This window comes from Photinus pyralis, unplaced genomic scaffold (assembly GCF_008802855.1).
Source record: "Photinus pyralis isolate 1611_PpyrPB1 unplaced genomic scaffold, Ppyr1.3 Ppyr1.4_LG4, whole genome shotgun sequence".
Taxonomy (NCBI): Eukaryota; Metazoa; Arthropoda; class Insecta; order Coleoptera; family Lampyridae; genus Photinus; species Photinus pyralis.
This window is the reverse complement of record NW_022170511.1, coordinates 41661125-41688846: the sequence shown is the minus strand read 5'-3', so window position 1 is coordinate 41688846 and position 27722 is coordinate 41661125. Positions and strand designations below refer to the sequence as shown.

At 36.3% G+C, this 27722-nt stretch overlaps 1 protein-coding gene across 2 annotated transcripts in view; it reads left to right on the top strand.

Moving 5' to 3' along the window:
* Nucleotides 1-27722, top strand: part of LOC116168089 — a 73931-nt gene that overhangs the window by 16913 nt on the left and 29296 nt on the right. For both annotated transcript variants that reach the window (XM_031483755.1, XM_031483754.1), the window contains exons 2-5: nt 386-443; nt 12769-12885; nt 24477-24648; nt 24703-24853. In XM_031483755.1, coding sequence (XP_031339615.1) covers nt 12771-12885; nt 24477-24648; nt 24703-24853 — 438 coding nt within the window. In that variant the 5' untranslated portion in view covers nt 386-443; nt 12769-12770. The remainder of the gene's footprint in view (nt 1-385; nt 444-12768; nt 12886-24476; nt 24649-24702; nt 24854-27722) is intronic.

The window sequence follows — 27722 nt, the reverse complement described above, 5'->3', positions numbered from 1 at the left end:
CGTGATTAAAACCCACTTTATTTGGTATACAATCAATTTCTGACAATAGCGAATTTGTTCGTGGTTTGAAATAGTGTATGCAGATGAAGTCACTTTTCGTCCTATCGGCCTCGAATTTTTAAAGTTGACACTTTTCACACGATAACGTTAAGTAAGCATTGCTCATACGCATTTGAAGTTGATCTAAAACCAGATTTACCAATCAGATTAGAGCGACATTGTCAGAGTAATTCCCAATTATAGCTATGAGACAGTTCTCATTCGGGAATGGAATCGTCAAGGGATTTCCTCTTAACCGTATTTCTTATACGGCCACGAGAAACCCTTATTAGACGGTATTTTTTATGCAGCAACATTACATTAACCCCCGTTGTATTTTTTTCAGATTCGCTTATTGAACGTGCAAGTGAAATGGTGTAAAACTGTAAACTAATGCGGTTGAGGTAAGATTCATTAAATTAATAATTGTGCTAACCGGATACGGACCGGATTGTCCCCCCAAAAACAAACGGAGAAATTGCAGTTTTTGATTAATATTGTTAGAAATTTAAGTTGCACTTTTTCGGCTCGTAAGGTCAAATGGACGATTACCGAATACGACAACTAGGAATTACTTTCATTTTTCGTGAGAAAAATTTTAATAAATTAATTACAAAAAAAGGCAATTTTTCATTGTATGCATTAGTCCTTTAGTATTTAAATGTTGGCAAATTAATGCATATAATTAAACACTTCCATCAAAATAGGTTTGTGATACAAAATTGTAATTTCTCTTTCTTTATCAAATTCGACATGTACACATTTTCACTTTTTTTGTTTTAGTTTAAGCGCCCAGTTAGTTTTATAATAATAAACTTGGTGCGGATATTTATTATTTTAATATTCGTATAGATGTCATGCGACTAAATGCTTACGTAAATGCCGCAATTGTTTAATTTTACAGTAATTGGCAACGGCCTTGATTTTTACGTTACTAGCGCGATGCGTTTGCCAATCTTGTCCTTTTCACAGCCTGAAAGTTTTATGACGTTAATTTATTTATATAAATCTAATGACACTCTTCATTTAACTGGGTGTTAAAATCCGTTATAAATAAATACCGGTAAGTCTTCGTGGGGCGTATACCATAAACGAAATTTGTCCGTAAATTGCTTCCATTAATTCTAATGTTAATTAGAAACGGCGGGTTTATGTAATTTTGGCCGGGGAAAAAATGCAAGGAATACTTTCCAATAACAACTAGTTCACGCGTAAATGTCAACCTTGCTCATTTAAATAAATTCCCCCATGACAACACAATATAAAACTAAGTTTTCAGTATTTCTTTATATCATACATCAGAAACCTAGCATGTGGACAAGCTGCATAGAGCGGTTTGTTAGAACACGGTAGTGGTGGGATCATAATACCTGGTGGTTAGTGGTAACATTATTTCGAGACTCGCTCGAGCGACTCAACAACTCAACTGATATTGTTCCTGTGGTGTAGAATCGGTGCTCGATTTTCCGTCGTCTGTTACGCTTTTCAGAGAGCTGCAGATAGTTTTGAAAATTTTTGTATTTTTTCAATTGTCCTTAAAATAAGGGAGATTTTTCGAAAAACAAAAGAACGCCAATAGCTTCGAACCGGAGCACCAAATCAAAAATTGGAACTTAGAAAAGTTGTTTGTTTTAATGAGTTCTAACTGCCGTTTTCGGATGTAACGACACCCTGTAAATGTCGACTGTGCAAAGTTTGAGCCGAATCGGCACAATCGTTTGGCAGTTATCGTGTTCACGGACAGACGGACACCATCGAGGCTCCCCCCTATAAAGCTTGAATGGCTTCTCTGCCGCTTAATATATAATACAATTTGTACATGTTTACCTGACCTGGATCAAAGTAGCCAGTTATTCAACGCGTAATTACTTAACTATCTACAGTGTTATAATTTCACCGTACAATTTACAATTTAAACCTTTAATTTAAATATGCAAACACAAGTTACAATTTCAAATGCGAACTGTCAACAGTAATAAAAACAAAAATTCATCCAACCAAATAAAGCCAGGGCCTACTAGACCATATGAAAAAATTACAAGAGACAAAATGTTTCTAAATAAATCAGAAAATTGATTTCTTATTTTACAATCTACCTGTGGCGCAACGAAAGAAAGTTCAAGGTAAGATAATTGAACTTGACATATGACAAAAATCACCCTGTAGATTATCACTAACATTGACATTACCGATGATGTGACATATTCCAAATTTGAGCTAAATATCTCAAAGACTGCAGGAGATATAAAGAAAAATCGTAATCTTACGACTTAAATTGCGATCTATTGCCGTATTTTTTGTACTGTTTTTATTGAAAAAGTGGTATTCATTAAAAATAAAGTAGTAAAAATAACACTTTTTTTTCATTTATAACAGCAGTATTTCAATAAAAAATCAATGTTTTCTGATTTATCTGTGTCAGTTTCAAAGGAAAATGCCTATTTTAGGTAAATTTTGACGTATTTTTTACATTTTTAGCGCATTTGGCTATTATACTCATTTTGTGTAATTTATGTATAGGGTGGCCTACCATGTTCTCCGTAGCGGCGTAGGTTAAATGGGGTCAAAATTGCCCCTTTTTGTGACTAAAAAAACGCATTTAAAATTTTTGAAAAATCTTTGACAATAACTCAGATATAACCGAAAAACTAAAAATGTCAAACTAGTATAAAGGGTCTCCTCCGTACAAATTTGTAACCGACGGCTAAATTTGGAAAACTTATGCTTTGCACAACTAGAGAGCAGAAACTCTAGTATCAAATAACCAAAGTCGATAGGTGGTTTAAGAGCAAAGCTTCCACAACTTCTACAACAAATCTGAATATAGCAGAACTGGAGAGCCAGAATCATATTAACAGTCCAAAAAAAAGAATCGGAAAGTCAGAAAAGACACAATTTCGTTGAAACTTTGACATATGCCTGGGGTCGCCTCCTCTCCCAGGATTTAGTCAACTGTCGTGAGGATGCGCCCCTGGTAGGCACTATCAGGGACGTTTCGTTTCTTCTTTAATTTTTTTCTCGGCAACCATAATGCAGAGGAGTATGCAATTAATGGATTTGCACATTTTCCAAAAAGGCCACCCCTAGATGGTGCAGCCCTAACCTGTGGTGCCATAAAAATGCTGGTCTCGACGAAATTTGGTATCTGGATATCTTTGAACGTGGCAATATCGAAACCAAGTGTAGTTTTTGAAAATGTTAAAAGAGAATTCAACTGCAATACCGACCAAGAATATCAGAAGTGGTTTTTTTTTAATTTTCAGAAACTAATTTTGGATTTGTTAACGTTCATGTTAAAACATCCCCAGATGATTGAAATCAGGCCGCCTCTGCAGTCATGTCAAATTGACTTACGCAAACCGCAGTTGTTTGTAGATTTGTAAATTATGGTCGTATCATCCGCCAATTGGACCCATTTCCCTGTAACCGCATTATGTAGGTTATTAACGCAAACTAGGAACAAAAGTGGATCAAGGACTGATCCTTGAGGTACGCCGAACAAGGTTCGGTCTATGTCTCACATTGCACTGTTGTTAAATGAAACGCATTGCAAGCGATTATTTTAACGGTTTTGGGGGTTGTAACTTTCGTCGATCTCGGTACCCCATACAATTTTTTTTATGGAAGGCTGATAGCAAGGGCTTCATCTGACCCATGTGAGGTCGTGGAAAATGCCGAGAGATTTTTTCCGTGCCATTTCGGTTAAACCCTTCGTTAGGCCGAGTTGTCGCGTGGCGTATAGGTCCTTTTCTTTTTGGTGATTTTGCGACCTCCCAGAGCCGAAACGAGCTAATCTTCCGGGGCGAATTTACCTGGCGGCGAGTATTCTCGAAGGGAGAATTTTCGGGAGTAAATTGTCCTAGAATCCTGGCACATCGAGCGCATTTATGTGTAGAACTGGGGACAAATGGTTCCTGCTTGTTCGATGTGTTTATTTTTTACGGAATTACCTGTTTTTCTTTCCAATTTTGATTCACTTTTCACCGATTAAAGTACACGTGAATATTATTCACAATATTAGTCATCAACAGACGTGTGAAAATGCAAATTGATTAATCAGAGGCATCGTTACTAGATTCGTTGTGCAAGAGAAAGTTTGTAAACTTTTGTTCGTTTTATTCTCAATTAAGTAGATTTTTAGCTCATATTTCCTAGGCCGTTCTTAGACAATACAAGTATTTCCCAAGTCTGACGTTGATTATTTTAAAATAAAGTTGTTTAACCCTGATTTAACTTTAACGTTTTTTGGTACGAAATGGAAGTACTACAAACTTGTTTAAGCTCTTTAAGGAGAAAAATTAAAAAGCAAAGTCGTTTAAGTGCTCGAATGTAATTAAAGTTTAATTTTTCACTTAAGGAGCAGCAAGTCATCTTCGCTTGACGATTACTTATAATTGGTAAAAGTTAGATAGTTTAACGAAATGTTAATGGGGTTAACCAATTTAATGGTGTATGTTATGCAGTAATTGAATAATCTGTGACACCATACGGTCGCGCGGGCTTAATGTTTGAGCATAAAAAAACTAAGGCAATTATTAATATTCCGTTAACTAAATAATACGAATTAAATCCAGTTAAGATTGTTCAATGTTTACGATTGTTGTCGGAATGTTGACGAATTCCTTATTAATATGGATCAGTTTTTAGTAGAAATTGATCCTCGAGGCAGATGAAAAACTGTAAAAGGGAATTTACCCTTTCAATCCCCGAATTTAAAACCTCATTTAACCCTTTGGCTGTACTCCCATTACGGTGGTTTTATAAACATATATCATGATAACAGTTGGAAACTCGAAACAAAATGAAACATTTCCAGATAACTTTTCATTTCATTTCCATTTCGTTATGCTATTCGTATTTTCTTTTCAAGAGCGAGTTGCTATATACGAGGGAACATTTTTACGGAATCATTTTTAACTGTCAAACAGCCTAAGCAAGTGAGATATAAATTGCAAGATTTTGAGGTTTGATTGCTTGAATGTTGAAAAGGGGTGATCTGTAAAACTTGTACAGTTTAAAACAAAATATCGAAATTTTTTCAAACATTATCAGTTATCAGTATAGCGATGACACCTATGTAGTCTCCAAACTAAAACAAAATTACCGAAAGAAAGTTTAAACAAATTACCCCGCAGGTGTTCGACAAATAAAATAAGAATATCTTAAAATTACTTAGTTGTTCTTTTTTAAGGGTGGGATTTTGCATATGTTAAATATAAGCAATTTCATGTTTATCTCGGTAACGTATTGGAATTTGATTATGAAATGTTCTACTTAAATTCGTGAAACATGTCTTTATATAATCGTCAATATTACTCCAATTCCTTTGTAAAAAAAGTAGGTATTATTTCAACATTTAAAAGCAACAAAAGGTATCATTCCAAAAATATTTCATTTTGTAGAGACGAAAAGTGTACCCACTAGGTGAAAGTTTTATAAAAAAATATTGAGTAGCTTTTCTGAAATGAATATGGAATACGGAAGCATGTTTCCCCTATATTTAACATAGGCGAAATCCTAGACTTAAATAATCTGGGCGTGAATGGTTTACGATATTCAGGTGCACTTATCAAAAACGCTCGCTGTCAAGAAATATTACGGGGTGCATATGCAACACTGTACCAAAAATTCATCACTGTCGCAATGAACGCAAACAATTTAAAGAGTGTTACCGAGAATTACTTCATTTTTGGCGAAAAAATGGCCCCCCGCAACTTTCTACTTGACTTATTTGACAGACAATTTGCTACAGCTATTATTACTTTATGGTTAGAAGATCGTTAAACGTTTCTTCATCAAACCGATTGAATAAGATCGTCATGTTCTGTTTACTAGCAGATTATTGTTGTACGATACTTTCTGATTAACTAATTTTCCGACATATTTGGCAAATGAAGATGTTAATTGCCCGTTGATTGGTATCTGTCATAAAAATTACAGTTATAGCAAATCATTTACGGTTACCCAAGGTGAGGCCGGTTTCCCCGCGGTCCATGTTTGGTTTTTTTTTAATTACTGCTATTGTCGGTTATATAGAAGTATGTAGGTTGTCAATGTAAAAAGGCGTCGCATTTGCAATAATTGCGAGTTATATAAGGGCCGTTTGTTAATGTTAAACAATTAAAAATCGAATAGTACTTACTTGGCATTTAACAGAAAATATGTTTTAGTGGAAAATAGTTGTTAAATATGGTAATCAGATACTAAACCGTTGTGATATTTTCACAAATTGTACGCTTTCAGTCAATTTCGTCTATAAACAACAGTGGCCATAAACAAAAAAAGTCCTATCGATAGTAAAGTTCAAACACTTTATTGCGAAATTGTACAGTATACCGGAGACGGATTCTTGCACCGTCATAACCTCTTGTGAGAAATTGTTTAAACTTATTATTAATCGTGAAGAATTGTAATAGCAAATTAAGCCGGTTAAATAGAGTATGGTGAACTAAACCGCTTTGTTTGCGTTACGGGTTCTCATTTTCTTACACGTTATGTACTGAAACTTTTTGTTACATTTTTGCTGTTAGCCAGGGAAAATTTACATCCCTTGATGCAAAGGGCGAGGTATTGGAACATTTCTCTGGACCACAGAAAAACCTCGTCATGGATTTAGTTCTAATAACCAGAGAGAACATTTGCAACGTTTTTCTAACTTCACATGAACAATCGAGTCTCAAAAAAATTTTACATGACTGAATTCCAATTACATGAATCTCAAATAGATTTCATATGAGATATGATATTCAGTACATTCAAATGAATCAAACATATCTCTCTCAATGCAGATTATTTATTAATGTGGAAATGTTATACTTTTATCTCAGACTGGCTTTAACTATTTTTGTACACTTAGCGGTCGAAATGTAAAATTCTAACCCACAAAGGTTTATTAATACCTAACATTTATTTTCTACAAATTTACACTTATGAAATAATAATTATCATTTATCCCCTGTCTTCGCTTATTTATAAAAATTAATTATGTATACGCGTCCTTGTCTTTCGCAATAATAAAGTTATGTTGCGGATTACTTTGCCCACATTCGTGTGACGCAGGGCAACAAAAATCGAAGTAGGTAATTTAGAAGCTCTAAGCACAGATTAATAGTATTTTGTCTGTGCTCTAAGTTTGAACAATGACGCAGAGCGGCGAAATGGCAGGTTTTATCGATTGCCCGAATAAATTCTTAGGTGAATTGTGATTAAAACTAAATTATAGATATCTCGAAAACACGTGCACGCTAGATAGTTTCGTGCTTCTTCACTACCATTTGGAAAATGAAGCAAAATGTTACAACTCAATTAATATTATTAAATAATATTAATTGAGTTGTAACATTTTGCTTCATTTTCCAAATGGTAGTGAAGAATAATTTTTATTAATACAATATTATCCATGGTACTACAATATTAAGAATCGGATTTAGGATTTTTATTAGAAAAAAACTACAAATGAAAGCAAGTCTAGTATTTGTTCTACCACTTAATCCTCCTTATCCCATTAAAAGACGCTCTTCAAAATATGCCGCAGTAGTAGCAAGCCTTTAAATGCTAGGTTGGTGGAAGCTTATAATTTTTCGGCACTAAACCTTCCTGTACGACTTCAAAATTTCAGGTATGCAGGCTGATTCAAGTTCGAGGGCCACCATGGGGATCTCGGGAACTGTAAGAGATAGATAGGTAGTTTAAATTTGGCAAAGTTGCGTATTTTATTGCTTGTTTCGTATGTGAATCCCCTGTCCTATTTTTTTGGAGACATCCGATACTTTTACTCGACAGTCGATCAACACCATCATCCTTCATGATGACGTCATCAGCCTCGAAAATTTAAACTCTTCTGGCGTGGATATTATCCAAAACCGTCCCACATATGACAGTTTTATCGTGATTGTTTAGAGGATATCAGAGGTTTTTATTGATTCTTCAGTGATTCTATGGAATGAACCAAGTTCTTCTTATTCTTCCCGCTTAACCGCAGCGACGTCGGAAGTACGGGTCAGAGGAGGCGAGCCGCCCCCTCAGTTTTTACACAAGGGGTCCGCGCCCCCTCTAAGAATGAGTCATCATTCAAAAGCGACTAACACATCTTCTACCTACGGCATGTACGTGCAGAAATTACAAAGAGTGTAGGAGTAGAGGATACGTTGAAAGAATTTGCCAGCAAAACTGCGGAGAGGCGGAAAATTTTTGGATATATATAATTTTTTATACTTGCTTTCTTTACAATGCTCAATAGTGCAATAAATAGGAACAAAATTTTTGTAACTTTTGTATGTTCTAGTTCTTCATTATTTTTTAAATAAATATTCATGATCTATGGGTATGGTCTTCTCAATCGAGTGAAGTATCTCTGAGTTGCTCAATTGCATATAACTAGACATCCTCCGACACTTTTTTTAATTTTTTTCAAAACTTTTCTTTCAAAAATACATTATTTGATTGATTAAATAAACAGGTTTCAGGGTCACTTACAAAACCCACTGCTTTGCATTAATTCGTACACAATTTTGCATGGGAGGGACGTTTCAGACTCCATGGTCGCTGATTTTTGCCCCCCCACCCCCCACCGTTATTCACTTCCGACGTCGCTGCTTAACCGTAATACATAGGGGGTCGCTGTTCTTTTTCTTTCTCTTTGGAGGAAATTTTGCTTGAACTACCATCATGAAAATCGTGCAAGGTCTTCGAAAAGCAATTTGAACTCTGGAGAATATCAGATATAAGAAGCACATTACACCTAATTACATTAAAAATAAACTAATGTAACGAACGACGTCGACCTTTGCTTAATTTTGTTGAGCCCGTGAATACTCGTACGCTAATTAATATCACTTGACTACTGGTTTTTGTTTCCCTAATTTCATTTACCTACCTAGGCATCTTATTTCACATTCACCTTGAAATTCAATTTGCGAAAAAAATTCCAGCTAAGTAATTAAATACCTGAGCACCATTTCCTACTACATATAATCATTGAAGCAGGACATACACCTTCACGCACCCCATTTCTGAAACACGCTTTTGCATTGAGACTTTTTCAGCGCCGCGCCAAATAAGGTTTGTTATTGATTACGGATAAAGGGAGGTTTATGCAAAACGAGGAACGGATTAATTTTTCACCAAATGACCGCCGTAGTGGAGTCGTTTTATTAGTTTTCCATTCGAAAATGGCGCGGTTGTAAACGCTTGTAAAAGAAAAATGAAGGTAAAAGTTACGCGAATTGTAAAACTTTTACAACCTTTATCGTTTATAGTATTGCATCTGGCGACAAAAATGTTGCTTTGAGTAGAATGTCAAAGCCGGTCTGTTCAGCGGAGCGAACCAATGGCCTTAAAATTATAAAGGGCGTTGCACTAAAAACTCATAAACTATGAAAATTGTGGACACGCATTTTTGTTACGGTGTGAAAAAACTGCACGCATTATTTCATATTCGTCTGGATGAAAATTGGAAGATTCCACAAAAGAAGGATAATGAAATTACGTTCTCGTTCACGGCGAAGATAATGCGCGTTTTCCTCGCCAGCATCCGATCGATCGATGGTGACCTAGACCGTCAGCATACCCGACCTTCCCCTACAATTCCACGACGTGGACCCGGATTTCAGAAATTTATTACATACCGACCCCTCATTCTTCTTCCCTATTATGAAGTTGGGATAGTGCGTTACGCCTAACTCTTATCGACTTACTTCTTTAATTTAGGTCATTACGTTTTCCTTGACAATTTTCCCATTGCACCTTTACCTTTTCGCGATCAGACAGAAGTCAATAATCTCTTTTATTTTTGTTGTTTAGTGTAGAAATTGCTTTCTGGTCCGGAGTGCCTTACCGCGAAAAACCTTTTCCCGGCCGATAATTGGTAAATGCTAAGTAACATTGGAACCCTTTTATCAGATTGCTCCATGTGGTTTTTCGTTGACGGAGCTTGCTGAAATTTGAAGAGTGCATTGATTAAGTGTATAAGCGGCAACGAACTCCTTTACTTCCCTAAATCGACGTGACGATGACTTGGCTAGAAACGATAGGATCTTAATTGAACCACATAAGGGAAATAACAAATAAAAACCCTTCAGATTTTATAGACGGGTGTCAATATATTTTTCATTTATTTGCCCGATACAGCACGATCACAGGTTCATAAACTTAGCAACGAACATTTCCAGCAACCTTACATCATCGCCGGTATGTTTATAATCTAACCAATGTGGACTCCCCTAAAAAGTAAGCAACGTATACGTGGACACATGTGATTGAAACACTGTCTGCTATTAAATTTGCATCGATATCGATTAATAAATACAAAAGTTGTCAATGATCTCCTTGTGTTTTCATAGGGAAACGTTTTTTCCACTTGCCACGGAAAAACTAATGTGAAATACCGTTTCGGCTGGTCCATTTTGCATGTTATACTAGATTCAATTTAGATCCTTATCGGTAATTTCTCAGAAAATGTAGGTAGGTATATGAAATTGTGTAAGATATATAGAAATGTTGGAAAAGTGCAGGAAAATTTGAAAATTATTCTAGAAAGAACTTTAGAAATACTCTCGGAAATACTTCAGAGTGTCAAAAATGCTTAGGAAATATTTGGAACGTTTTATAAACATTGGTAATTTATGAGAAATTATAAAACGTTTCCGAGATGTTCGGGAAGAATTTTTAAAGAATTGTGGAAATGTTTCAGAAACGTGTAGACAATTTTAGAAATAAATATTCAAGAAAAATTTAGAGAAAAGGTGAAGGAAAAGTGTACACATTGCAATTTTGCAGGAAATCTTCAACATACTCTGAAATGACATCTCTTAAGACACAAGTCTTCAAAGGATTTAAAATGTGCACCGTGTGATTATAGAACGAAGCACTATACCCGGCGCGTAAGAAGATCACGCACCGCCACTATTCATGTTCTATTAATTGCACCTATTAGTTCACCACTGAGCCATTTGTCTCCTCTTGTAGACTATATAAATTAATAATCTGCGCACAATCCGCTGTAGACTTCTTATGTGGCTGTACCAGAAAGTTAAGTAGGAATGTGTTAACTCACAATACTTCCAAGTATTTAAAATGTGTATGGTGTGATTTTGCAACACATCACCACCATGTCCTGAAACTGCAGCTCTTAAACTCACAAAACCTAAAAGGATTTAAATTACATGAGCATTATATGAGTGTGAGAGAGATACAACTTTAACAATGTTAACAGTAGCAATTAAAGTGTCATTGATAGTGATATGTACTAGCTTACCAAAAGAAGCGCTTTTAGTTTGTTGTGTATTCTGTCTCACTTGAACGCACGTGAAGTGATTGCACGGTCTTTGTTTTACTTACTGTAAGTCAGACCCGCAATAATTTATTATTACTTATACGAGGTTCACCGGCCTATATGAACAAAAAGAAATGTTTGTCTGTCTCTTATGCCTGTCTAAACCGTTCATCCGATTACGATAGAACTTTGGGTAATGGTTGGACCAGGGGTTGGACGTATGTCCGTGCAGGTTTTTGAGTTAGTAAAACTCTTTCTGAAATTCCCACGGGAACGGGAACAGGAAAAAACAGGATTTTATGTTTTACACTAAAAAAGACTGTTTCGAACGTAGGTTTGAAGGCGTTTTAAAATGTAGGTACACGGAAAGAACTTTCCGAAGTTCCCACGGGAACGCGGTACAGGAAAAAACCAGATGGCGCCATTTAAGACCCTGGGGAAATCTCGATGAACTAAAAAGCGACGGTGGCGCCATTTAAGACTCTGGGGAAATCTCGATGAACTAAAAAGCGACGGTGGCGCCATTTAAGACCCTGGGGAAATCTCGATGAACTAAAAAGCGACGGTGGCGCCATTTAAGACCCTGGGCAATTCTCGATGAACTAAAAAGCGACGGTGGCGCCATTTAAGACCCTGGGAAATCTCGATGAACTATAAAGCGACGGTGGCGCCGTTTAAGACCCTGGGGAAATGATGATGAACTAAAAAGCGACGGTGGCGCCATTTAATCTCGATGAACTAAACTGCGACGGTGGCGCCATTTAAGACCCTGGGAAATCTCGATGAACTAAAAAAATCCATAATTTCAAACAGTTCCGGAAAAAATTTTTCTTATAGAACGTGGCCTGTAGAATCCATAATTTCAAACAGTTCCAATATTGGGCTACTAGTTCAAAAGTTACAGCCCTTTGAATTTTCTTTCGAAATTGGTTTCTAGTCTATAACTTTTGATTGAGAAGTCTGATCGAAAAAGTACGAATTGTCTTGGATTCTACGCGCCAAAATTAATAAGAAAAAGTGTTTTCCCGAGAAATTTTGGTGGAGTCGATTTTTGGAAAAAAGGAAGGTTATACACTGCCTTTTTTTTGCCACGAAAAAAAATTGTCTCAGATCGTCCCGGAAAAAAATTTTCTTATAGAATGTGGCCTGTAGAATGCATAATTTCAAACAGTTCCAGTATCGATCGGTTCTTTCCCTACACTGCAGGTGTATTACCGTGAAGCAATATGAAATTTTAGAGACTTAAGGGAGCATCTTTAATGTTTCAGCTCAACTTATGTGATAGATAGTCGCCTATCTATGTAAATACGTTATTTCCATGTATTTAGAGTAGTAACATGTAAGACCAGCGCTTAGAATTTAATTTTATGAAATGAACCGCAAATGATGGTGAAGGTTAAAATTTTAGTTTGGCTGTCGATCAACCCCGAGGCAATTACGTATTCTTTTTGTTGCAGATATGGCTTCCACAGCTGTAAGCAATCACAGTGGGGCTGGTCCCCTAAGCCTAATGTCGTGCGTGAGGGAATCGTCACCCCAAGAATCAATTCCAGACATCGATAACGACAAAACAAGTAAGTAAATCGAGTGCGGATGTTCCCATTTTGTTTAGAAAATCAAATTGCATTTTCCTTCATCTCGTCGTAATTACCGATACTGTTGTCAATTACTAATTAAGATGATCAATAATTGACCTCCATAAGTAAGACTTCATTTTGCAATTAGTAGGATTGAAAACGTGGTTTTCTAATCAGGGGCCATCTAATAAAATAAATACGAATGTTAGTAGGCCATATATCAAAATCAAATGGCATGATTGAGATGCTTTCAAGTAGCCACTTTCACATCAAGTTATAATAAACAAAACAATTGCAATTATTAACAAATAAACCATGATTGAGAAACATTATATCTGGCACCTTCAAAAAAGCATTAAATTATTATAACATTCGCATCCCTTGTGGCTTGTTTGTTGAGCACTGAGCAGCTTTTATTTTTATCGGGTAACTGCATCCAAATTCGAAGTGGGTACAATATCGAAAACGCCCTTTATTTTTGCAAAGAGGACATATTAAATCAGTAAAAAGAAATCTGCCATGTGGCGAACAATGCACTTCATGTCAAAAATACTTCGCATGACCACCAAAAAGTACATCGACTTTTTTGGTATGCGCCTTTTAACGAGCAAACTTGAGATCGTATATGTTGTCTTAATTAATTTTAAGATAATTACGCAAATTACAAGAAAGTTGTTCCGTTTGCGTTTGCAATTTGGCGTTCGTCTCAATAATACCAACAGACTGTCTTTTTAAAAACTAATTGACTAATTAATAGGACAATTGAACCGAAGCACTTCCGCGGGGAAAGCGTAAACAAAGGCGAAGATTCGCACGAGGATATTCGCACTCGACGTATCCGGACTTTTTACAAATTATGCGACGACGAAAAATTCGCGGTAGGACAAAGCCCTTTTAAATATCAAACCGCAAATGAATGTTGAGGAAACGTACCATGTGGATTACCTTGAAGTTTATATTAAATGTTGAAATGCAAGGATGTCATATTTGCTTTTGCAGGTGTTTTAATTAATTTATAATTTTTTTGTAAACGGGGAGAAATTTAAACGACGCAAATGAATAATATTGAAGGTGTACATGTTCCTGTGACAATCCTGCACGTACATTTAAATATTGTAGCAATACATCGGAATGTAATTTTATTTTACGTCATTAACGACATTGGTACTATTGTCAACGTATGTATTAGTTATGAATGGTTAGGAAAGGCGTTCTGTCAACTAAACCCATGCTTAGTGGTTTTATGTCATTGAAGAGCCTGATGACCATCTTTCAGGTGTTAATCTCACCTCTTTTCTCTCTTCTATTCTCTATAGATCTGTCGGCAAAAGTAGCATTCGCAACCCTGTTAGGGTTCCTAGTTCCATCTTGCTAAGGGATAACATCTCGCTATCCTTTCGACGGCGAAACCTTTACGAATATTAACTTGCAGTCCACGGATTCACTTTGGCGCCTTCTTTGTTGCCTGCGATGTGTAAGTCTAAGTCACCTGATTTTTATTGGACTAGAAATTGTTAGTGCTCGCAGATAATGCTTTTTTCCATGAGTAATTTGTCAAATTTTAATTAGTCCTTCTGATAGTGCTTCCTTGATTAATTAATTAGTTACCGTACGTTGACAGTGAGGAGGATTCACAAAGGTTGTCTCTTCTGCATCTCAATTAGGGATGTAAGAATATAAGAACAGGAATAGTGAAAGTAACGTGATACGGTAGCTAATACGTGGTTATTCGCTCTACTTATTTTCAATATATTTTGGCCGTGAGCAAAATGATGACATTAACAGTAACAATGTCTCTCATCTGGTTACGGCAGCATAAATTATTGCGTATAAAAAAAACTCGCCGCACAGCAGCTTGAAACTATCCATATCGAGCGTATTATTTTCTAACGGTACATCAACATTAACGTGTAGGTTGGTCGTACCAATATAGGTCTATTCGAGAGGAAGTAACACGTATGGAACTGTGAATCCGCTTATTCACACTCCTACATCCAATACCCCTCGTATCGTGACCTATTGTGTAGATATTTGATAGAAGTGTATATGTCAGACATGAATGGAATTATATGGACTTCGTTTCTGTAACAAATCTGTAAATGTATTGCACAGCGTAAGATAAGACTGCCCGTCTGATTTCATGCGGATTGCTTTTCGTAATTAACCATAGGTTACATTCGCAAACTTTTTAATTAACTTTGGAAGACTCATTAGGACAGGAAAATTTAATTTTTGCCGTGGCGAGACCAAAAGGGAAAACTTTACTTTTTAGATATGTCTACCCAGTCTCGGGCATATTAAATTGTCTAATAGGCAACCAACGACCGCGAATTTTGCCTTATCAATAGACCGATAATATAGTCAATATAAAATAGTTTTATGTAAAAGCTTTTGAATTTTAATGTCTCCCATGGTTCTACATCGTAATAACTAACAGATTTTTTTTTAATCTTGAGAAGTCGGTTCTTACGAGGACTTTTTTTTTTAATTTTCTACCTAACTATGAAGGAAACCGTGCAAAGCTTCAACAAATTTCTACGTAACTACCATCAGTACCAAAATGCATTTAATCTAGCGTTTCTCCAGCTGTTCCGTTCCATAAAAAAATGGCACTTCACGAGACTCCTAGCTTTCTGCTGCGATGTACTATACAAGAAAAAAATGCACGCGCTTGGGTTCGAACCCGCGTTATCGACCGTTGTAAACCGAGCTTGCAACTGATCGCTATACGATTCCCTTTATAATATTCGCTTATACTGATATAAATACGACAAACTAATACATACAATTAATAAGTAGTCACTTTAAATTTAATCTTCCATTCGATCGACGAATTTAATTTCATATAATAATAATAATAATAGCCATTTATTGAGTTGATACAGATTGGTTAAAAATAAAATTAATATAGATTTACCCTTATACTTTTGTGCAATCCAATGGGGCGAAGTTCAGACACGTAGAATAAACTATCGTCTGTTCTACCACTTAACCCCTTCTAATATTCGTTCGTTTGTTCATTCGTCCATCAGACAGCAGTACATCTTCCACAAGACTATAACCCTTCAAACCCTTGAAATATTTTTTCAGTCATAATTAAGATGATTGGATGAAAATTTAAAAATACGCCCTCGTATAAATGAATGTACGAAGTTCCATAACAACTCAAATTGTTTGTAATACGTAGTACATAATGAATTTGGAAAAATATTCCTCTGAACGGACTGCATAACAACAATTTCAAATTTACTAAAATAAATCAATGTACTTAACTATAATTTAATTCGACGAGGTTACCGTTAAGAGGGATTCTATAAGAAATATAATTATGATGTTTCCACGGACTGACATCTATCGTAATATCAGTCGAGCGTGCGAATGTCTATTTTTTAAACTCATTGCAAAAAAAATACCAATAGATTAGCGATGGCAATTAGAGAAACGTTATTATACATTTAATTTGTTAATTAAATAAATCTTTTCTCCTGATCTTACTTTATTAGGTAACATGTGCTTGATAGAATTATGTAAGTGTGTAATTTCATCGTTTTGTGGTCCGGTATTAAGAAATTTATACATATGTATGCTACATTGCAAGTAAGGTGTAAGGCTGCTTGTGAATTTTTACCGCAACGCTTTTTTAATTGAGGTTATGTACAGAACGTACAGAGGTTTCGTTTCAAAACGAACCACAGATTGTAAGTTGTTCTTTGGTAAAAAATCAAAAATTGCAAAACAACATACTTTTAGTATTCATCTCCGCACCCCTAACTGCTCCAACTCTTGGTCTGATTATGAATTAATCTTATAAAAACCAAGGAAAATACAAAATAAACGAATATTACTTATTTCACGATTTGATTGTGAAATGTATTTCATTAAATGCTCGTTTTTTACTTGTACACAGGAAATAATAGTCTGTGTTGTAATTCCCTACGGGCATTAACAAAAGTGGCTCGTAATTGTCTACATTCGTGTATCTCTAGTAGAGTCTTATATCCGTTTTCAAATGTCCTCAAAGAAAGGAATCAAGCGGAGCCAAATCGGGGTACCCTGGTGGCACGTCCTCTGCCAATATATTTACCCGGATACCGTCGATTGAGCCACTGTTTAACAACCAGAGCATATTGTGACTGAGCTTCATCTTGCTGAAAAGTGCATTTTTTTTTGTTTAGCGGAGTCAAACCTCGCCCTCTACCACTCATCACATTTTTACAAAAAACACTGTATTCATGTAAAAATCTGATTACAAGAACAGAGGCCTTTCCAATAAGACCAATTATGTGAAAATCGATTAACCCAAACTGAATTGATCTACTTAAAGAGATGTTCTCCTTCCCCCTCTCCTCATTATGAGCTTGGGCTATATGTGCTGCGTTAAAATGATGCAAAATTCATAAAAGATTGCGATGCATGTATTTTTTATGCATGTTTATTGGGTGTATTTTATTCCCTCTACTTGAATTAATCGTACGCCCTCTAGCGGCATGCCTAGAAACTTGAAAATAATTTCCAGCCTTTTATGTCAGCAAAATCTTTTCCGCCAAGCTGGGCAATTAATAGCTTCTTAGATACAGCCTGTGACCTTTATTAATAGGACACCCTGTACGTTGGTTGTTACTTTATACATATTTTAATTTGTAATTTTGATTGAAAAATACGTTTATTTAGATGACTAGGAGGAAATTTAATGGAACCTTACCTTCATTTTAGGATTTGCTCCCTCACCACTATCCACTCCCACTTTAAAGCTATAAAATATACAACTTGGTTTTCAAAACCGATTTGTACAAACACAATTGTAAGTACTTGTACTTGGATAACGAAAATGTATATTTTGGCAATTTTTCTTTGCAAAATTACAAATTGTAGTCAGTGGTTCGTTTTGTAGTGAAGGCCTTAAAAGTTAAGCTAGTAAAAATTAACTCCAAACTTTGTATTTATATGACAGGTCAAGACGGAGACAAACTTGTTACTATTACCGTTGAGTGAAGGATCTAGATCCTTCACTCAACGCTATTACGGTGTCGATACCCGCAACTACACGGACATACCCGTACTAATCCTCATTGATTAATTATCTGGAAAAATGAATACCAGAATGCTCGAACAGCACGTAACAAATTGTTCACTACTATTTTATAGTTTGTCTTCCCTAAATAGTAACTGTAATAAAACAACAAAGCAAAGCATGCTCTTTGAATAACAAGGAGTGCCGTTATAAATATGCATAATAAAAAAGATAAATATAACCCAGTTTGAACACAGACTTGCATAATCTATTTCTATCTATAAATACAATTACGTAACTAACTATTTAATTTTTTTGAGGTGTACACCTTTTTTAAATAGACATATCTTCCTTTAATGACTAGCCCAAAAAAAATCGGATGTGTGCGTCTTGATTATTTGATTTATGACCTAGGGAACTAGACACGCGTAATCCTATTTTTAACGCAAAACCTTGACTCCTATAAGGCATGCAAATGGAGACCTCTTTTGTTTACGCTTCCTATGAGAGTTGATTAGTTTCACAATAGCGTCGTCTTCCGTTCATTCAATCGTGCCCGTTTAGAGGACAAGGATTTTTATAGTGGGTCACGATTTGTCCTTTTTTGGGGTTTGATGCGAAATAAACGCAAAACTTTAAAAGGATCGAAAGAGAAGTTACGCAGCCGTTGTCCTTTGATCTGTAAGTCATCTGTTCTCTTGCCTTTGTTTTAAATGCGGATGTTCCTCAGATAAGTGCCGTTCTATCGGAATTATGTGGTACGTGGGAATTGAAGTAGATAGCGTTTCAAGTGGACTTGAGAACATACGTTCAGAAAATTAGTCCAAAGACGAACAGAAATATCAACTGGAAAACTGAGAGAAGAATAAGTGCTCCATTTAATTCGGAAAAGGGATTTCTTTTATCATGTTTGGTTTGACTGATGTTGCAGAACTGTACAAAATCAAAAAATTGTTTTTTAAAATTAAATGTTAAGCTGTGTGAGACTCGAAGTCAATTTGGTAAAAAAAAACTCTAAACGACCACCATTACTTACAAGTCGAGACCTCGTCCATCTCTGATGTATGCACTAGGTTCCCCCTGGTCGGAGCTAACAACCGCCAGGCGAGTGAAAATCTCGTAGACATCTTTCTCGACCTCCGAGGGCGCCGGTAGTAATCCCTTCGTCGCAACGGAACGACGCTTCCCGGCCCACTAAGGCTCTGCGTTGGAGACGTCCCCTCTTTCGAGGAGCTTGTCCCTTTTAAGGGCCCGGGTATTGCCCTCTCCCTCGAGGATCTCAGAAATGGTATCACATTTTGCGATTGATATTAAATTTGCACATATCAACCCTTAAATAATGTACATACTGTATTGAGTAGCATTTTTTATTACGAATTCAAACATGTAAAAAAACTAAATTTGAAAATTGTTGGTTTCAACAGGATGGTGCACCCCCGCACAACTAGCTAATCTAGACAGATTAATTTCAAATTCGGAAGAAGTGGGGGTGCTGGATTAATACTCGAATTTAAATTAATATTTCTTTAAAAATAAAAGTTACAAAATTTGATCCTGGAACCTTCATGACGGGGGTGCCATTTTATTACTTGGTGGCTGGGGAAAGCTTATGTACCAATTACTTCAATTAGTAGAAGTGAAAACAACGACGACGTCCTTAATTGACAAAACGGTGGGTGGTTTAAGTCTTCTCCCCAAAAAAAAAACGTTTGATAGTTCAATTTAAAAGCAATCGTGTCGCCATTTATCTCGCGCTCGGCCGACGATTAAAGAGTGAAAATTTTGCGTAATTATTCAAGCCTGTACTACGGCTGTTCAGGTTAATGACAATAATTATATTGGTAGAAGTTTCTATTCACGGAAGAGTGGTTCGGCAAAATGGTATGATCAGGCTAAACGCAATCCAATTACCAGTAGATACAATAACACTATTCCGACAGTCCCACCATTTCGAAGCTCGCAGAAGGGCATGAATAGTGTCAGTTGTGCGTTAGTATGAGTAGAAGAAAATACACATTAGGTAATTCGCATTTTCTAATCGTTATTAATTAGACGACCACTTAATTAATCCGTTCACATATTACGTTATCCGTCTCGCCCTAATAATTTGTTTCGTTGCGTTTGCATCCGATTCCTAATCTAAATGGAACACTTGCAAGGGATTAGTCTCTTAGCTCACGCATCGGGTATAGCGATTTTTCGTGTTTTTCTAAAAGCGAAATAATTTTCTTGTCCGTACAGATCGTGCCTTACGATTTCACTATTTTCTTCATTAATCATGCTCTCTAGTCGATTTATTTCTTCCTCATGTTTGGCCTAGTTTGGTAGGTAAAATATTCGTTCCACGAATTTTTCCGGTGATAAATGATCTAATTAGATCCGAAACGTTTCCGTAGTGCGGTAAATTTGGAACTCATAAAGGGAAACTACTCAACCGTGGGTTAGTTGTATGTAACACTAACAATACACCTAATGATCATCTAACCAAATTGTTAAACCGTGACGTTATTTGTATTAACAACGTTCAAATGTCATATATGCCTATACTTACCATTTACCAAAAATTGTTACAATTTGATGCTGACAAATATGTTCGCAGGCAACGGAAAAACTTCAGGGAGATCCAAGTAAGGGTCATTTTTATAAAGGCTTGCTTTTAAGGTCGGTGCAAAAGTTACCTACCGCGTTAATATTTAAATTCAAAACTGAAGACCTACACCCTTAAAATAGTATTCAATTCAATTTATTCTTTACTTCAAAAGATTTGATCCCAACTACCATAAAAAGAATCATGATTAACAAAAGTGTTCCATCTATTTCCAGACGCTTTGTCTGTATCCCTAATAGTGAATTTTACGCATTTCCGATGACCATGTTCAAGTGCATTGTGCAACAATTTCGGTGGAATTTTTTATAATTTTCCTCTACCTGTATTAAAATATTTTGCAATGTAACCACAAATTTATTTTACTATGCTCATTTTATGTTACTAGAGCAGTTGGCCAATTTTATGACTGGCCAGAAATTCCCATGATACGGTCATTTTCTGGGAGCGTTATTTTGACAACCATTAAATTTTGTTATATTAAAATCCAAAGTAATTGAAGAGTTATAAAAAAGGAACGCACAAGGCGATCAAAATATGTTGTTCTGGCAAATTGGACACGCATTCAGTTACGTACAGCATTTGCCGGTAATGAATAGTTATGAATTATGATCAAAAATGCGATTTGGTGGTGGCAGACGTGGAATAAATTACTTTTTTTCTCTGTGTGATGTGTTATTAATTGACTCTTAATTGTAATTACTTTAACAGAACTGTTGGAAGACAAATGGCAAGGCTGAATCGGTTATGTATTTTTGTGTGATTTATGAAGTGGGCAGCCCCAAACCATCCATTATACTTTGTTATGTGTTGCAACTTGCAAACACAATATGGGAACGGTACGACCATTGTTTAAATATTTTTTAAACAACGGTACGACTATCCGTCCGTACGTCGCTTTTAGGTCGAATTGTTTGACGGAAAATAATGAGGTTTTTTGGAAATAAATGCGGGAACCTACCTACGCTAAAACCGTAAGAAATGAGTAGCGCGCTTTCCAGAGGAGTGATTTCCACTGTTAAGGTGACATATCAATAAATTCAGTTTTCCAGAGAACACGATGTATATTGCAGATTTAATTTTTGGCCACACTGCCCAACAATAGGGCACCACTCCACCTGAACCCTGAAATGTTGGGCTTGATCGAAAGTGCGCCCTGTAATGTAGTAACATTTATTCGGAAAAACCCGGAAAATCGCGAAAACTTTCGAAACGTGTTTTTAGATTTTCACCAAAAACAATAGGGTTCCAGATCTCCTTGAGGACTAACTATCCAGAAACGACCTGTATCGTAATAACAATAATAATAATAATAATACGATTTATTTATTTTATTTTTTATTATTTACAGAATAAAATTCTAATTATAGGACAATTAATAATCTAAGAAAGCACAAAAACTAAATATACTAATACCTTAACCGCTAACCTAAAAAAAAACAAATTAAAGGATATTAAACTTAAACAAGATTAACAAAAAAGCGTTACACACACAATTAATTAAGATTGCAATTCATACTAAATTTACAAATCTCATCCCTTAAATAACGTCCAAAAAATTCATACACTTACGCTTTATTTGTTCAAACTTAGTCTTTCCTTAAGTGATCGGGGTGGAAACGAACAAATCTAAATTAGGGGTGTGTGGACACTATCAAATATTGAAATTGCTATTAAATCTATACATTGGCCCCTGTGGGTTCGGGGTTAGAATTGGCCCACTCTCGTCCTGGAGGTCGTAAAAGGCGACCAATGGGCAGGGGAGGCGGCGATTCCTACCATCATCCTTTCATCCTGAACATTTTTCTATAGTCTTCCGATTTATCCCGAAATCCTAATGTGAGAGTGTGCTGAGAGGATGAATGGCTCGGCGTTAGACGATCTTGTTGAACACGCGGACCCTCCAGCGTCAAAGGGGCATTTATGGCGATGTCGGCAACTTTCCGTTGCGTAAATCCCACACTGATGACCTAGCCTCAGCAGCCTGTCCCAAGGGTTCTGGGAGGGTCGTCCATACTTCACCTCCATTATCTGCGCCAGTGGTGGACTAGCGACCACGAAACGTGTAGCTTGACGGATCCACACAGAATGCTATACAGGGTGGTGACTTGCGTAACGCATCATAGGGATTTCAATGTAAAATTCTTAACGTGCGATTATTGGCTCCCCAAATTATTTTAGAGCAAAAATGTATTAAAGTTTTTTGTAGAAAAAAATTTTTTACGCCAATCAACCGTATTAGTTTTCAATTTTTTTCATATAAAGATGGAAAATTGGAAAAATAAAACCCGCATCTTTTTCAATAGAATCTGCGATGCCATGGAATTTTCAAAAACAAAAATATATCCAGTTATCAATTAGCAACAGTTCGAAATGGATTTTATGATCGACTTGGTTACTGTCTTGCAGTTAATGGTGACTTATTCGAACATTTATTGTAAATTGTTATATTAGGAAACCGTTTTTAGTAATTTGGTCTTTCTTTATGTTGAATTCGCTGTTCTAAATATAATACTTTTTTGATAGAATTTGATTTGTTTTATAGCAGACATTCCATGGCATGACGGATATTGGCGTAGTTTTTGTATTATTCCATGGCATCACAGATTATTGAAAAAGAGGGGGGTTTTGTTTTCCCAATTTTCCGTCTTTATTATGAAAAACATTGAAAACTAATACGGTTGATTGCCGTAAAAATTTTTTTTCTACAAAAAACCTTAATACCTTTTAGCTCTAAAATAATTTGGGGAGCCAATAATCGCATAGTATGAATTTTACATAGAAATCCCTATGATGCGTTACGCAAGTCACCACCCTGTATACTGTGGAAAACCGCCTCATACGGAACTAAATGTGTAAACTGTGGTGGAAATCATCCAGCGCGATCCAGAGGTAGATATATAAAGCAGATCAAAAAAGGCAACTGATGAAGGTATTCTGTGGGCTACGTCGAAATGAGACTGGAAACAACTTACCGTATGCATCCACACAGGGTACGCAAAGCCAAAAGTGTGGGGAGGAGGTGGTCACAGTCGAGCACACTCTTCGGTACTGCCCTGAAACGAGAGAGAAAGCATTAGAAAATGGAATAAACAATAAATATGTACAAGAACTATGCCAAGAAGAGAGAATAAACTATTAGAGTTTATTAAAGAGAATATCTACAGTAAGATGCTGGTACCGATAAGAAGGCGAAAACGGGCTCTGCGCAGATGACCAATTTAGAGTTTGCAGGAGGGTCCAACTGGTTCCGGGGGGCACTGGTAGGTGCAATTAATAGAATATGAATAGTAGGGACGCGTCATTTTTCGCACTATAAAGGCTGAGAAAGGATAGTAATGGATATGTACAATCATTGACAAAAGTAATGATCGCCGAATAAGTAAATCCTGCAGCATACGGCACCGACATTTGAATATAGTGTGCAACATGAAAATGCGAACCAACAAATTAAGGTACCTATCTCCTTCTTGAGGAAACCGACGGAGTCCGATGTGATACGCATGTTGGTTGCTTATGGTGCAGAGTTTACCGATTAGGCGATCATTACTTTTGTCAATGACCATGCTTACCTAAGTCAAATAAAGATAGTGACTAAATGCTTACCTGAACCGTAAATAGCCCTAGCAGCTGATGAGCCTTTAATAACCACATACCAGATTATTATGGTACCTACTTTGAAATTAAAAAAAATAAAAACAAAATTTAATGCCGTTAAACAATTTAACCAATTTTGGCAAGGTCTGAAAAAAATAGCTTTCACTACAAATTTAGGAAATTTTCATAGTAACCTTTTCAGAAATATTTTGGAAAATTCTATGAGTTTCGTAGTTTCATTAGAACTCTTGGAAAAGTATTCCTATAAATCTTAAAATTTATTAACTAAGTGGAGACCCGAAAACTGACCCTTAGTGTTTCAGTGATAGTTCAAAAACGAGATCAAAAATCAACAATTGTATTTTGTTGTTACAGTTGCATCAAAGAAGAAATTCTGGAATCCCCGAAAATGGTTTAAGCGGAAAACGAGTAAGGCGTCCGAAGATAGTATACCTACTATCGACAATTCGGATACGGTCACCTCTGAAACGCTACGTAGCAGGTCTACTAGTGAAATATCGGAAACGGACGATGCACAAAAACGAAGGTACGTACCCCGTCCTCCACATCAATCGAGATCTGAAGGACTGTTTCACTTTAGAAGCGGAACGCCCATGCATCCTGGATTAAGCGTTTCGCACGACAGCATCTTCCATTCCCCAAATTCGGGATCGGAGCTGGAGCTGGATGAAGCGCAGAGTTCGTCGTCTTTGTCGATACACCAACCAACTCAAACCGATCTCAGGCTACAGGTAGGTCATTTTCGATTGGCTGCCATCGAAATTGTCGAATACGAGATTTATTTCCACTTAGGGTTAACGATTTTACTACGATGTGCACGCTATGGTACCTATTTTAGGGTGTCAATAATTCCAAATATATTTCAATCGATAACACCTACCTACATTATAGGTTGTAATAATAGATTTACTACTGGCCTTTTTCGCGTCCATTACACCCTGTCAAACCGTTTCCCTGCGACTGATGGTTGCAGCGGGGTGATATGCAAATTTAAAACACAACTAGAAAGTGACACTTTTCAGTATATTTTTCAAAAGAAAATTGGAAACTGCAAAAAAAAGATAAATAACCGGGAGTTCCGTAAAAAAAATTCCATTAGCTTATTCTACTGAAAATCGCTTGTATAGTGCTTTATTACAGCACAACACAATTATTTTAAATGTACATCAGATGACCCTCAAGAGCTTGTTTTCTACTATTTTTGAAAATTTCCATAAGAACAATATCATGGGTAAATTTCATTGTGATTTATACATGTAATCCGGGCACGGGGTAAACCAGAAAAATTTGATTTGATGGAAATTAAAACTGAATGTGTCACGAGAGATGCCAAAGAAAAACTAGGAAAATTCAATTTACATCAAGGAAGGTCGTGGCAGTAATTGTCGAATGTACATTGAACTTAGACGAGTGAATTGAATTAAAAAAGTTCGCATATACGGGGATACAGCTAGAGTTAACCGTCCGTATATCAACCTTGATATAAATCCAACCCAGAACGTGATATGGTTTTAACTAGACAATTTTAAGATGGAATCGGAATATCTAAGTTTGTTTGATCAAAGTGCACGGGCACGTTCTCATTAATATTTCATTACGTAATATTGGTAGAAGTAAATAAAAAACGGTACCTACTAGGAAACGTACACAGACTATTCACGAAAAGAAAAAAAAACTCAAAAGTTGCAGCGTCAGTGTAAACATAGACAGCGGACTTTGTAGATTATAAAGAAGACAAAAAAACTGGTTGAAACGTGAAAGTGGAACGGAATATTTGAAAAGAAGCTAAAAATGTCTGTATAGGATAGACGCTCATTGTATGCGAATATTGCAGAATTAATTAATAGGCGGGCACTAGGTGTACAATATACATTCATCAATCCTGTCTTTCATTTTTAAAGGTGGACTCAATCACATGTTTTATCTGTCGTAGTGCAAATTTTATTATTGAATTGCATTAATTTTGACAATTGGTATATTTTAACATTAAATATTTGAATCGTTCACTCTGCAAATTATGAAAACGTGTACTGATCTGCTAAAAACTAAAAGTCCTTATCCATTTTAGTTCTCTCTGCGTGAAATAAATGCGCCCATTTGTGCTTTTCGTAAGAAAACTCCATGACTCCTCTAGTGGAAGTGCGAAGAACAGCAGTTTGTCGTCTCTTTCTTACATTTCGTCGACTACGATATTGCTTTACAATCTAAACTTTCAACGTTTGTATCATGTTAAACGCGTCTACCTCTGAAGAAGATCTACAAACTCGATGATCCAAAAATCATTCGTTATCTCTGCTCTCGAAAATTGAGATGAGAAGGAAAATCATAAAATTGAAGAATTAGATATTGAAGATCCATTAAAGTGATAATCAATTGACTTACACATGGCAGGTTCATAAGCAGAAAGTACCTGCAACTAAAAGAAGATGTCGACCAAAACCAGATGATTGGGGATATGCGAATTTTGGGTATAAAGGATTGAAAAGGAACATTCTTATTACTTATTATAGTGCTAGGAGTGGTCCCAGTTGGCTCATGCAATGCGACCTTTTGGTCTATTGTGGTCCCCGGTATTATCTACCTTTCAAAAATACCTGTATCTTTAACAAAATAACAAAGTCCGGGATTTTGGTAGGGAGAATCATTTGCAAGTAGGGGTTCCCTTGCCTTTGTGGATGCACATTGGCAAGTGACGTGGTGTGGTGTTTCTTCTTCCTCACCACAACCCCTACATAACGGGCTGTCAGTCAGTACATCTTAGTGCGTAGAGTAATTGGTGCGCCCGTGTCATTTTGAGCCAGGGTCGTTGATCTCGGAGAGTGTGATTGAAGCAAAAGCTCGGAAGATTTTTTTTTGCAGTCACTTGCACCCTTCTCAATTGTATTCAAGGAAACGATTCTACTCTCCTTCCAATGTTGTAAGAGTCTTTGGAGTTTGCCACCTGGAATGTGTTGGATTTATTTTCTCGTAGTCACGTTTTGTCTTTCTTGTAGCCTGTATTCGATATTCACCCCACTCCCCCATTTTTTTCCTATATAAAAAAGCTTCCTAGTCTGTGCCGAGAGAGTACCGCGTGCCATCAGGGCACTTTATTTGATTTCCTCCTTTCTTTTGTGGGACAGCATCCTCATCCCTTTCACTTATGCTAACTCACTTCGGTCGTTTCCCCATCCGCCACATGGGGACGCGCCTGGTGAGGATGCCATTCCTCAGGGATAGAAAACATAGCAAGCGCTTTGACTTCTTTGTCTCAATTATTTTCCAATTATAATAAAGACCGGACTAGTACAGAATCGTAATTGATTCTCACTGATATTAGTGTAATCGGCTCGAAAAAATCCATTATTAGATTGTATTAATTTGATTTTTGGCCTTGAATTAGTTAATTCGGTTCATAAATTTAATCCCGCGAATTTGATTTGTGACTAAGACAAAACATTACGCAACAATCCGTGGCGGTTCGGGGGTGTAATAAATCCACCTGACCGAATGATCTAATTGGTTGCCCATTCTTTAATTAACCGATTCTTTTGTAATATTGCCGTCATGTAAAACGATTTAACTAAAAGTGGGTCATAAATGTGCAAATTGATAACTGAA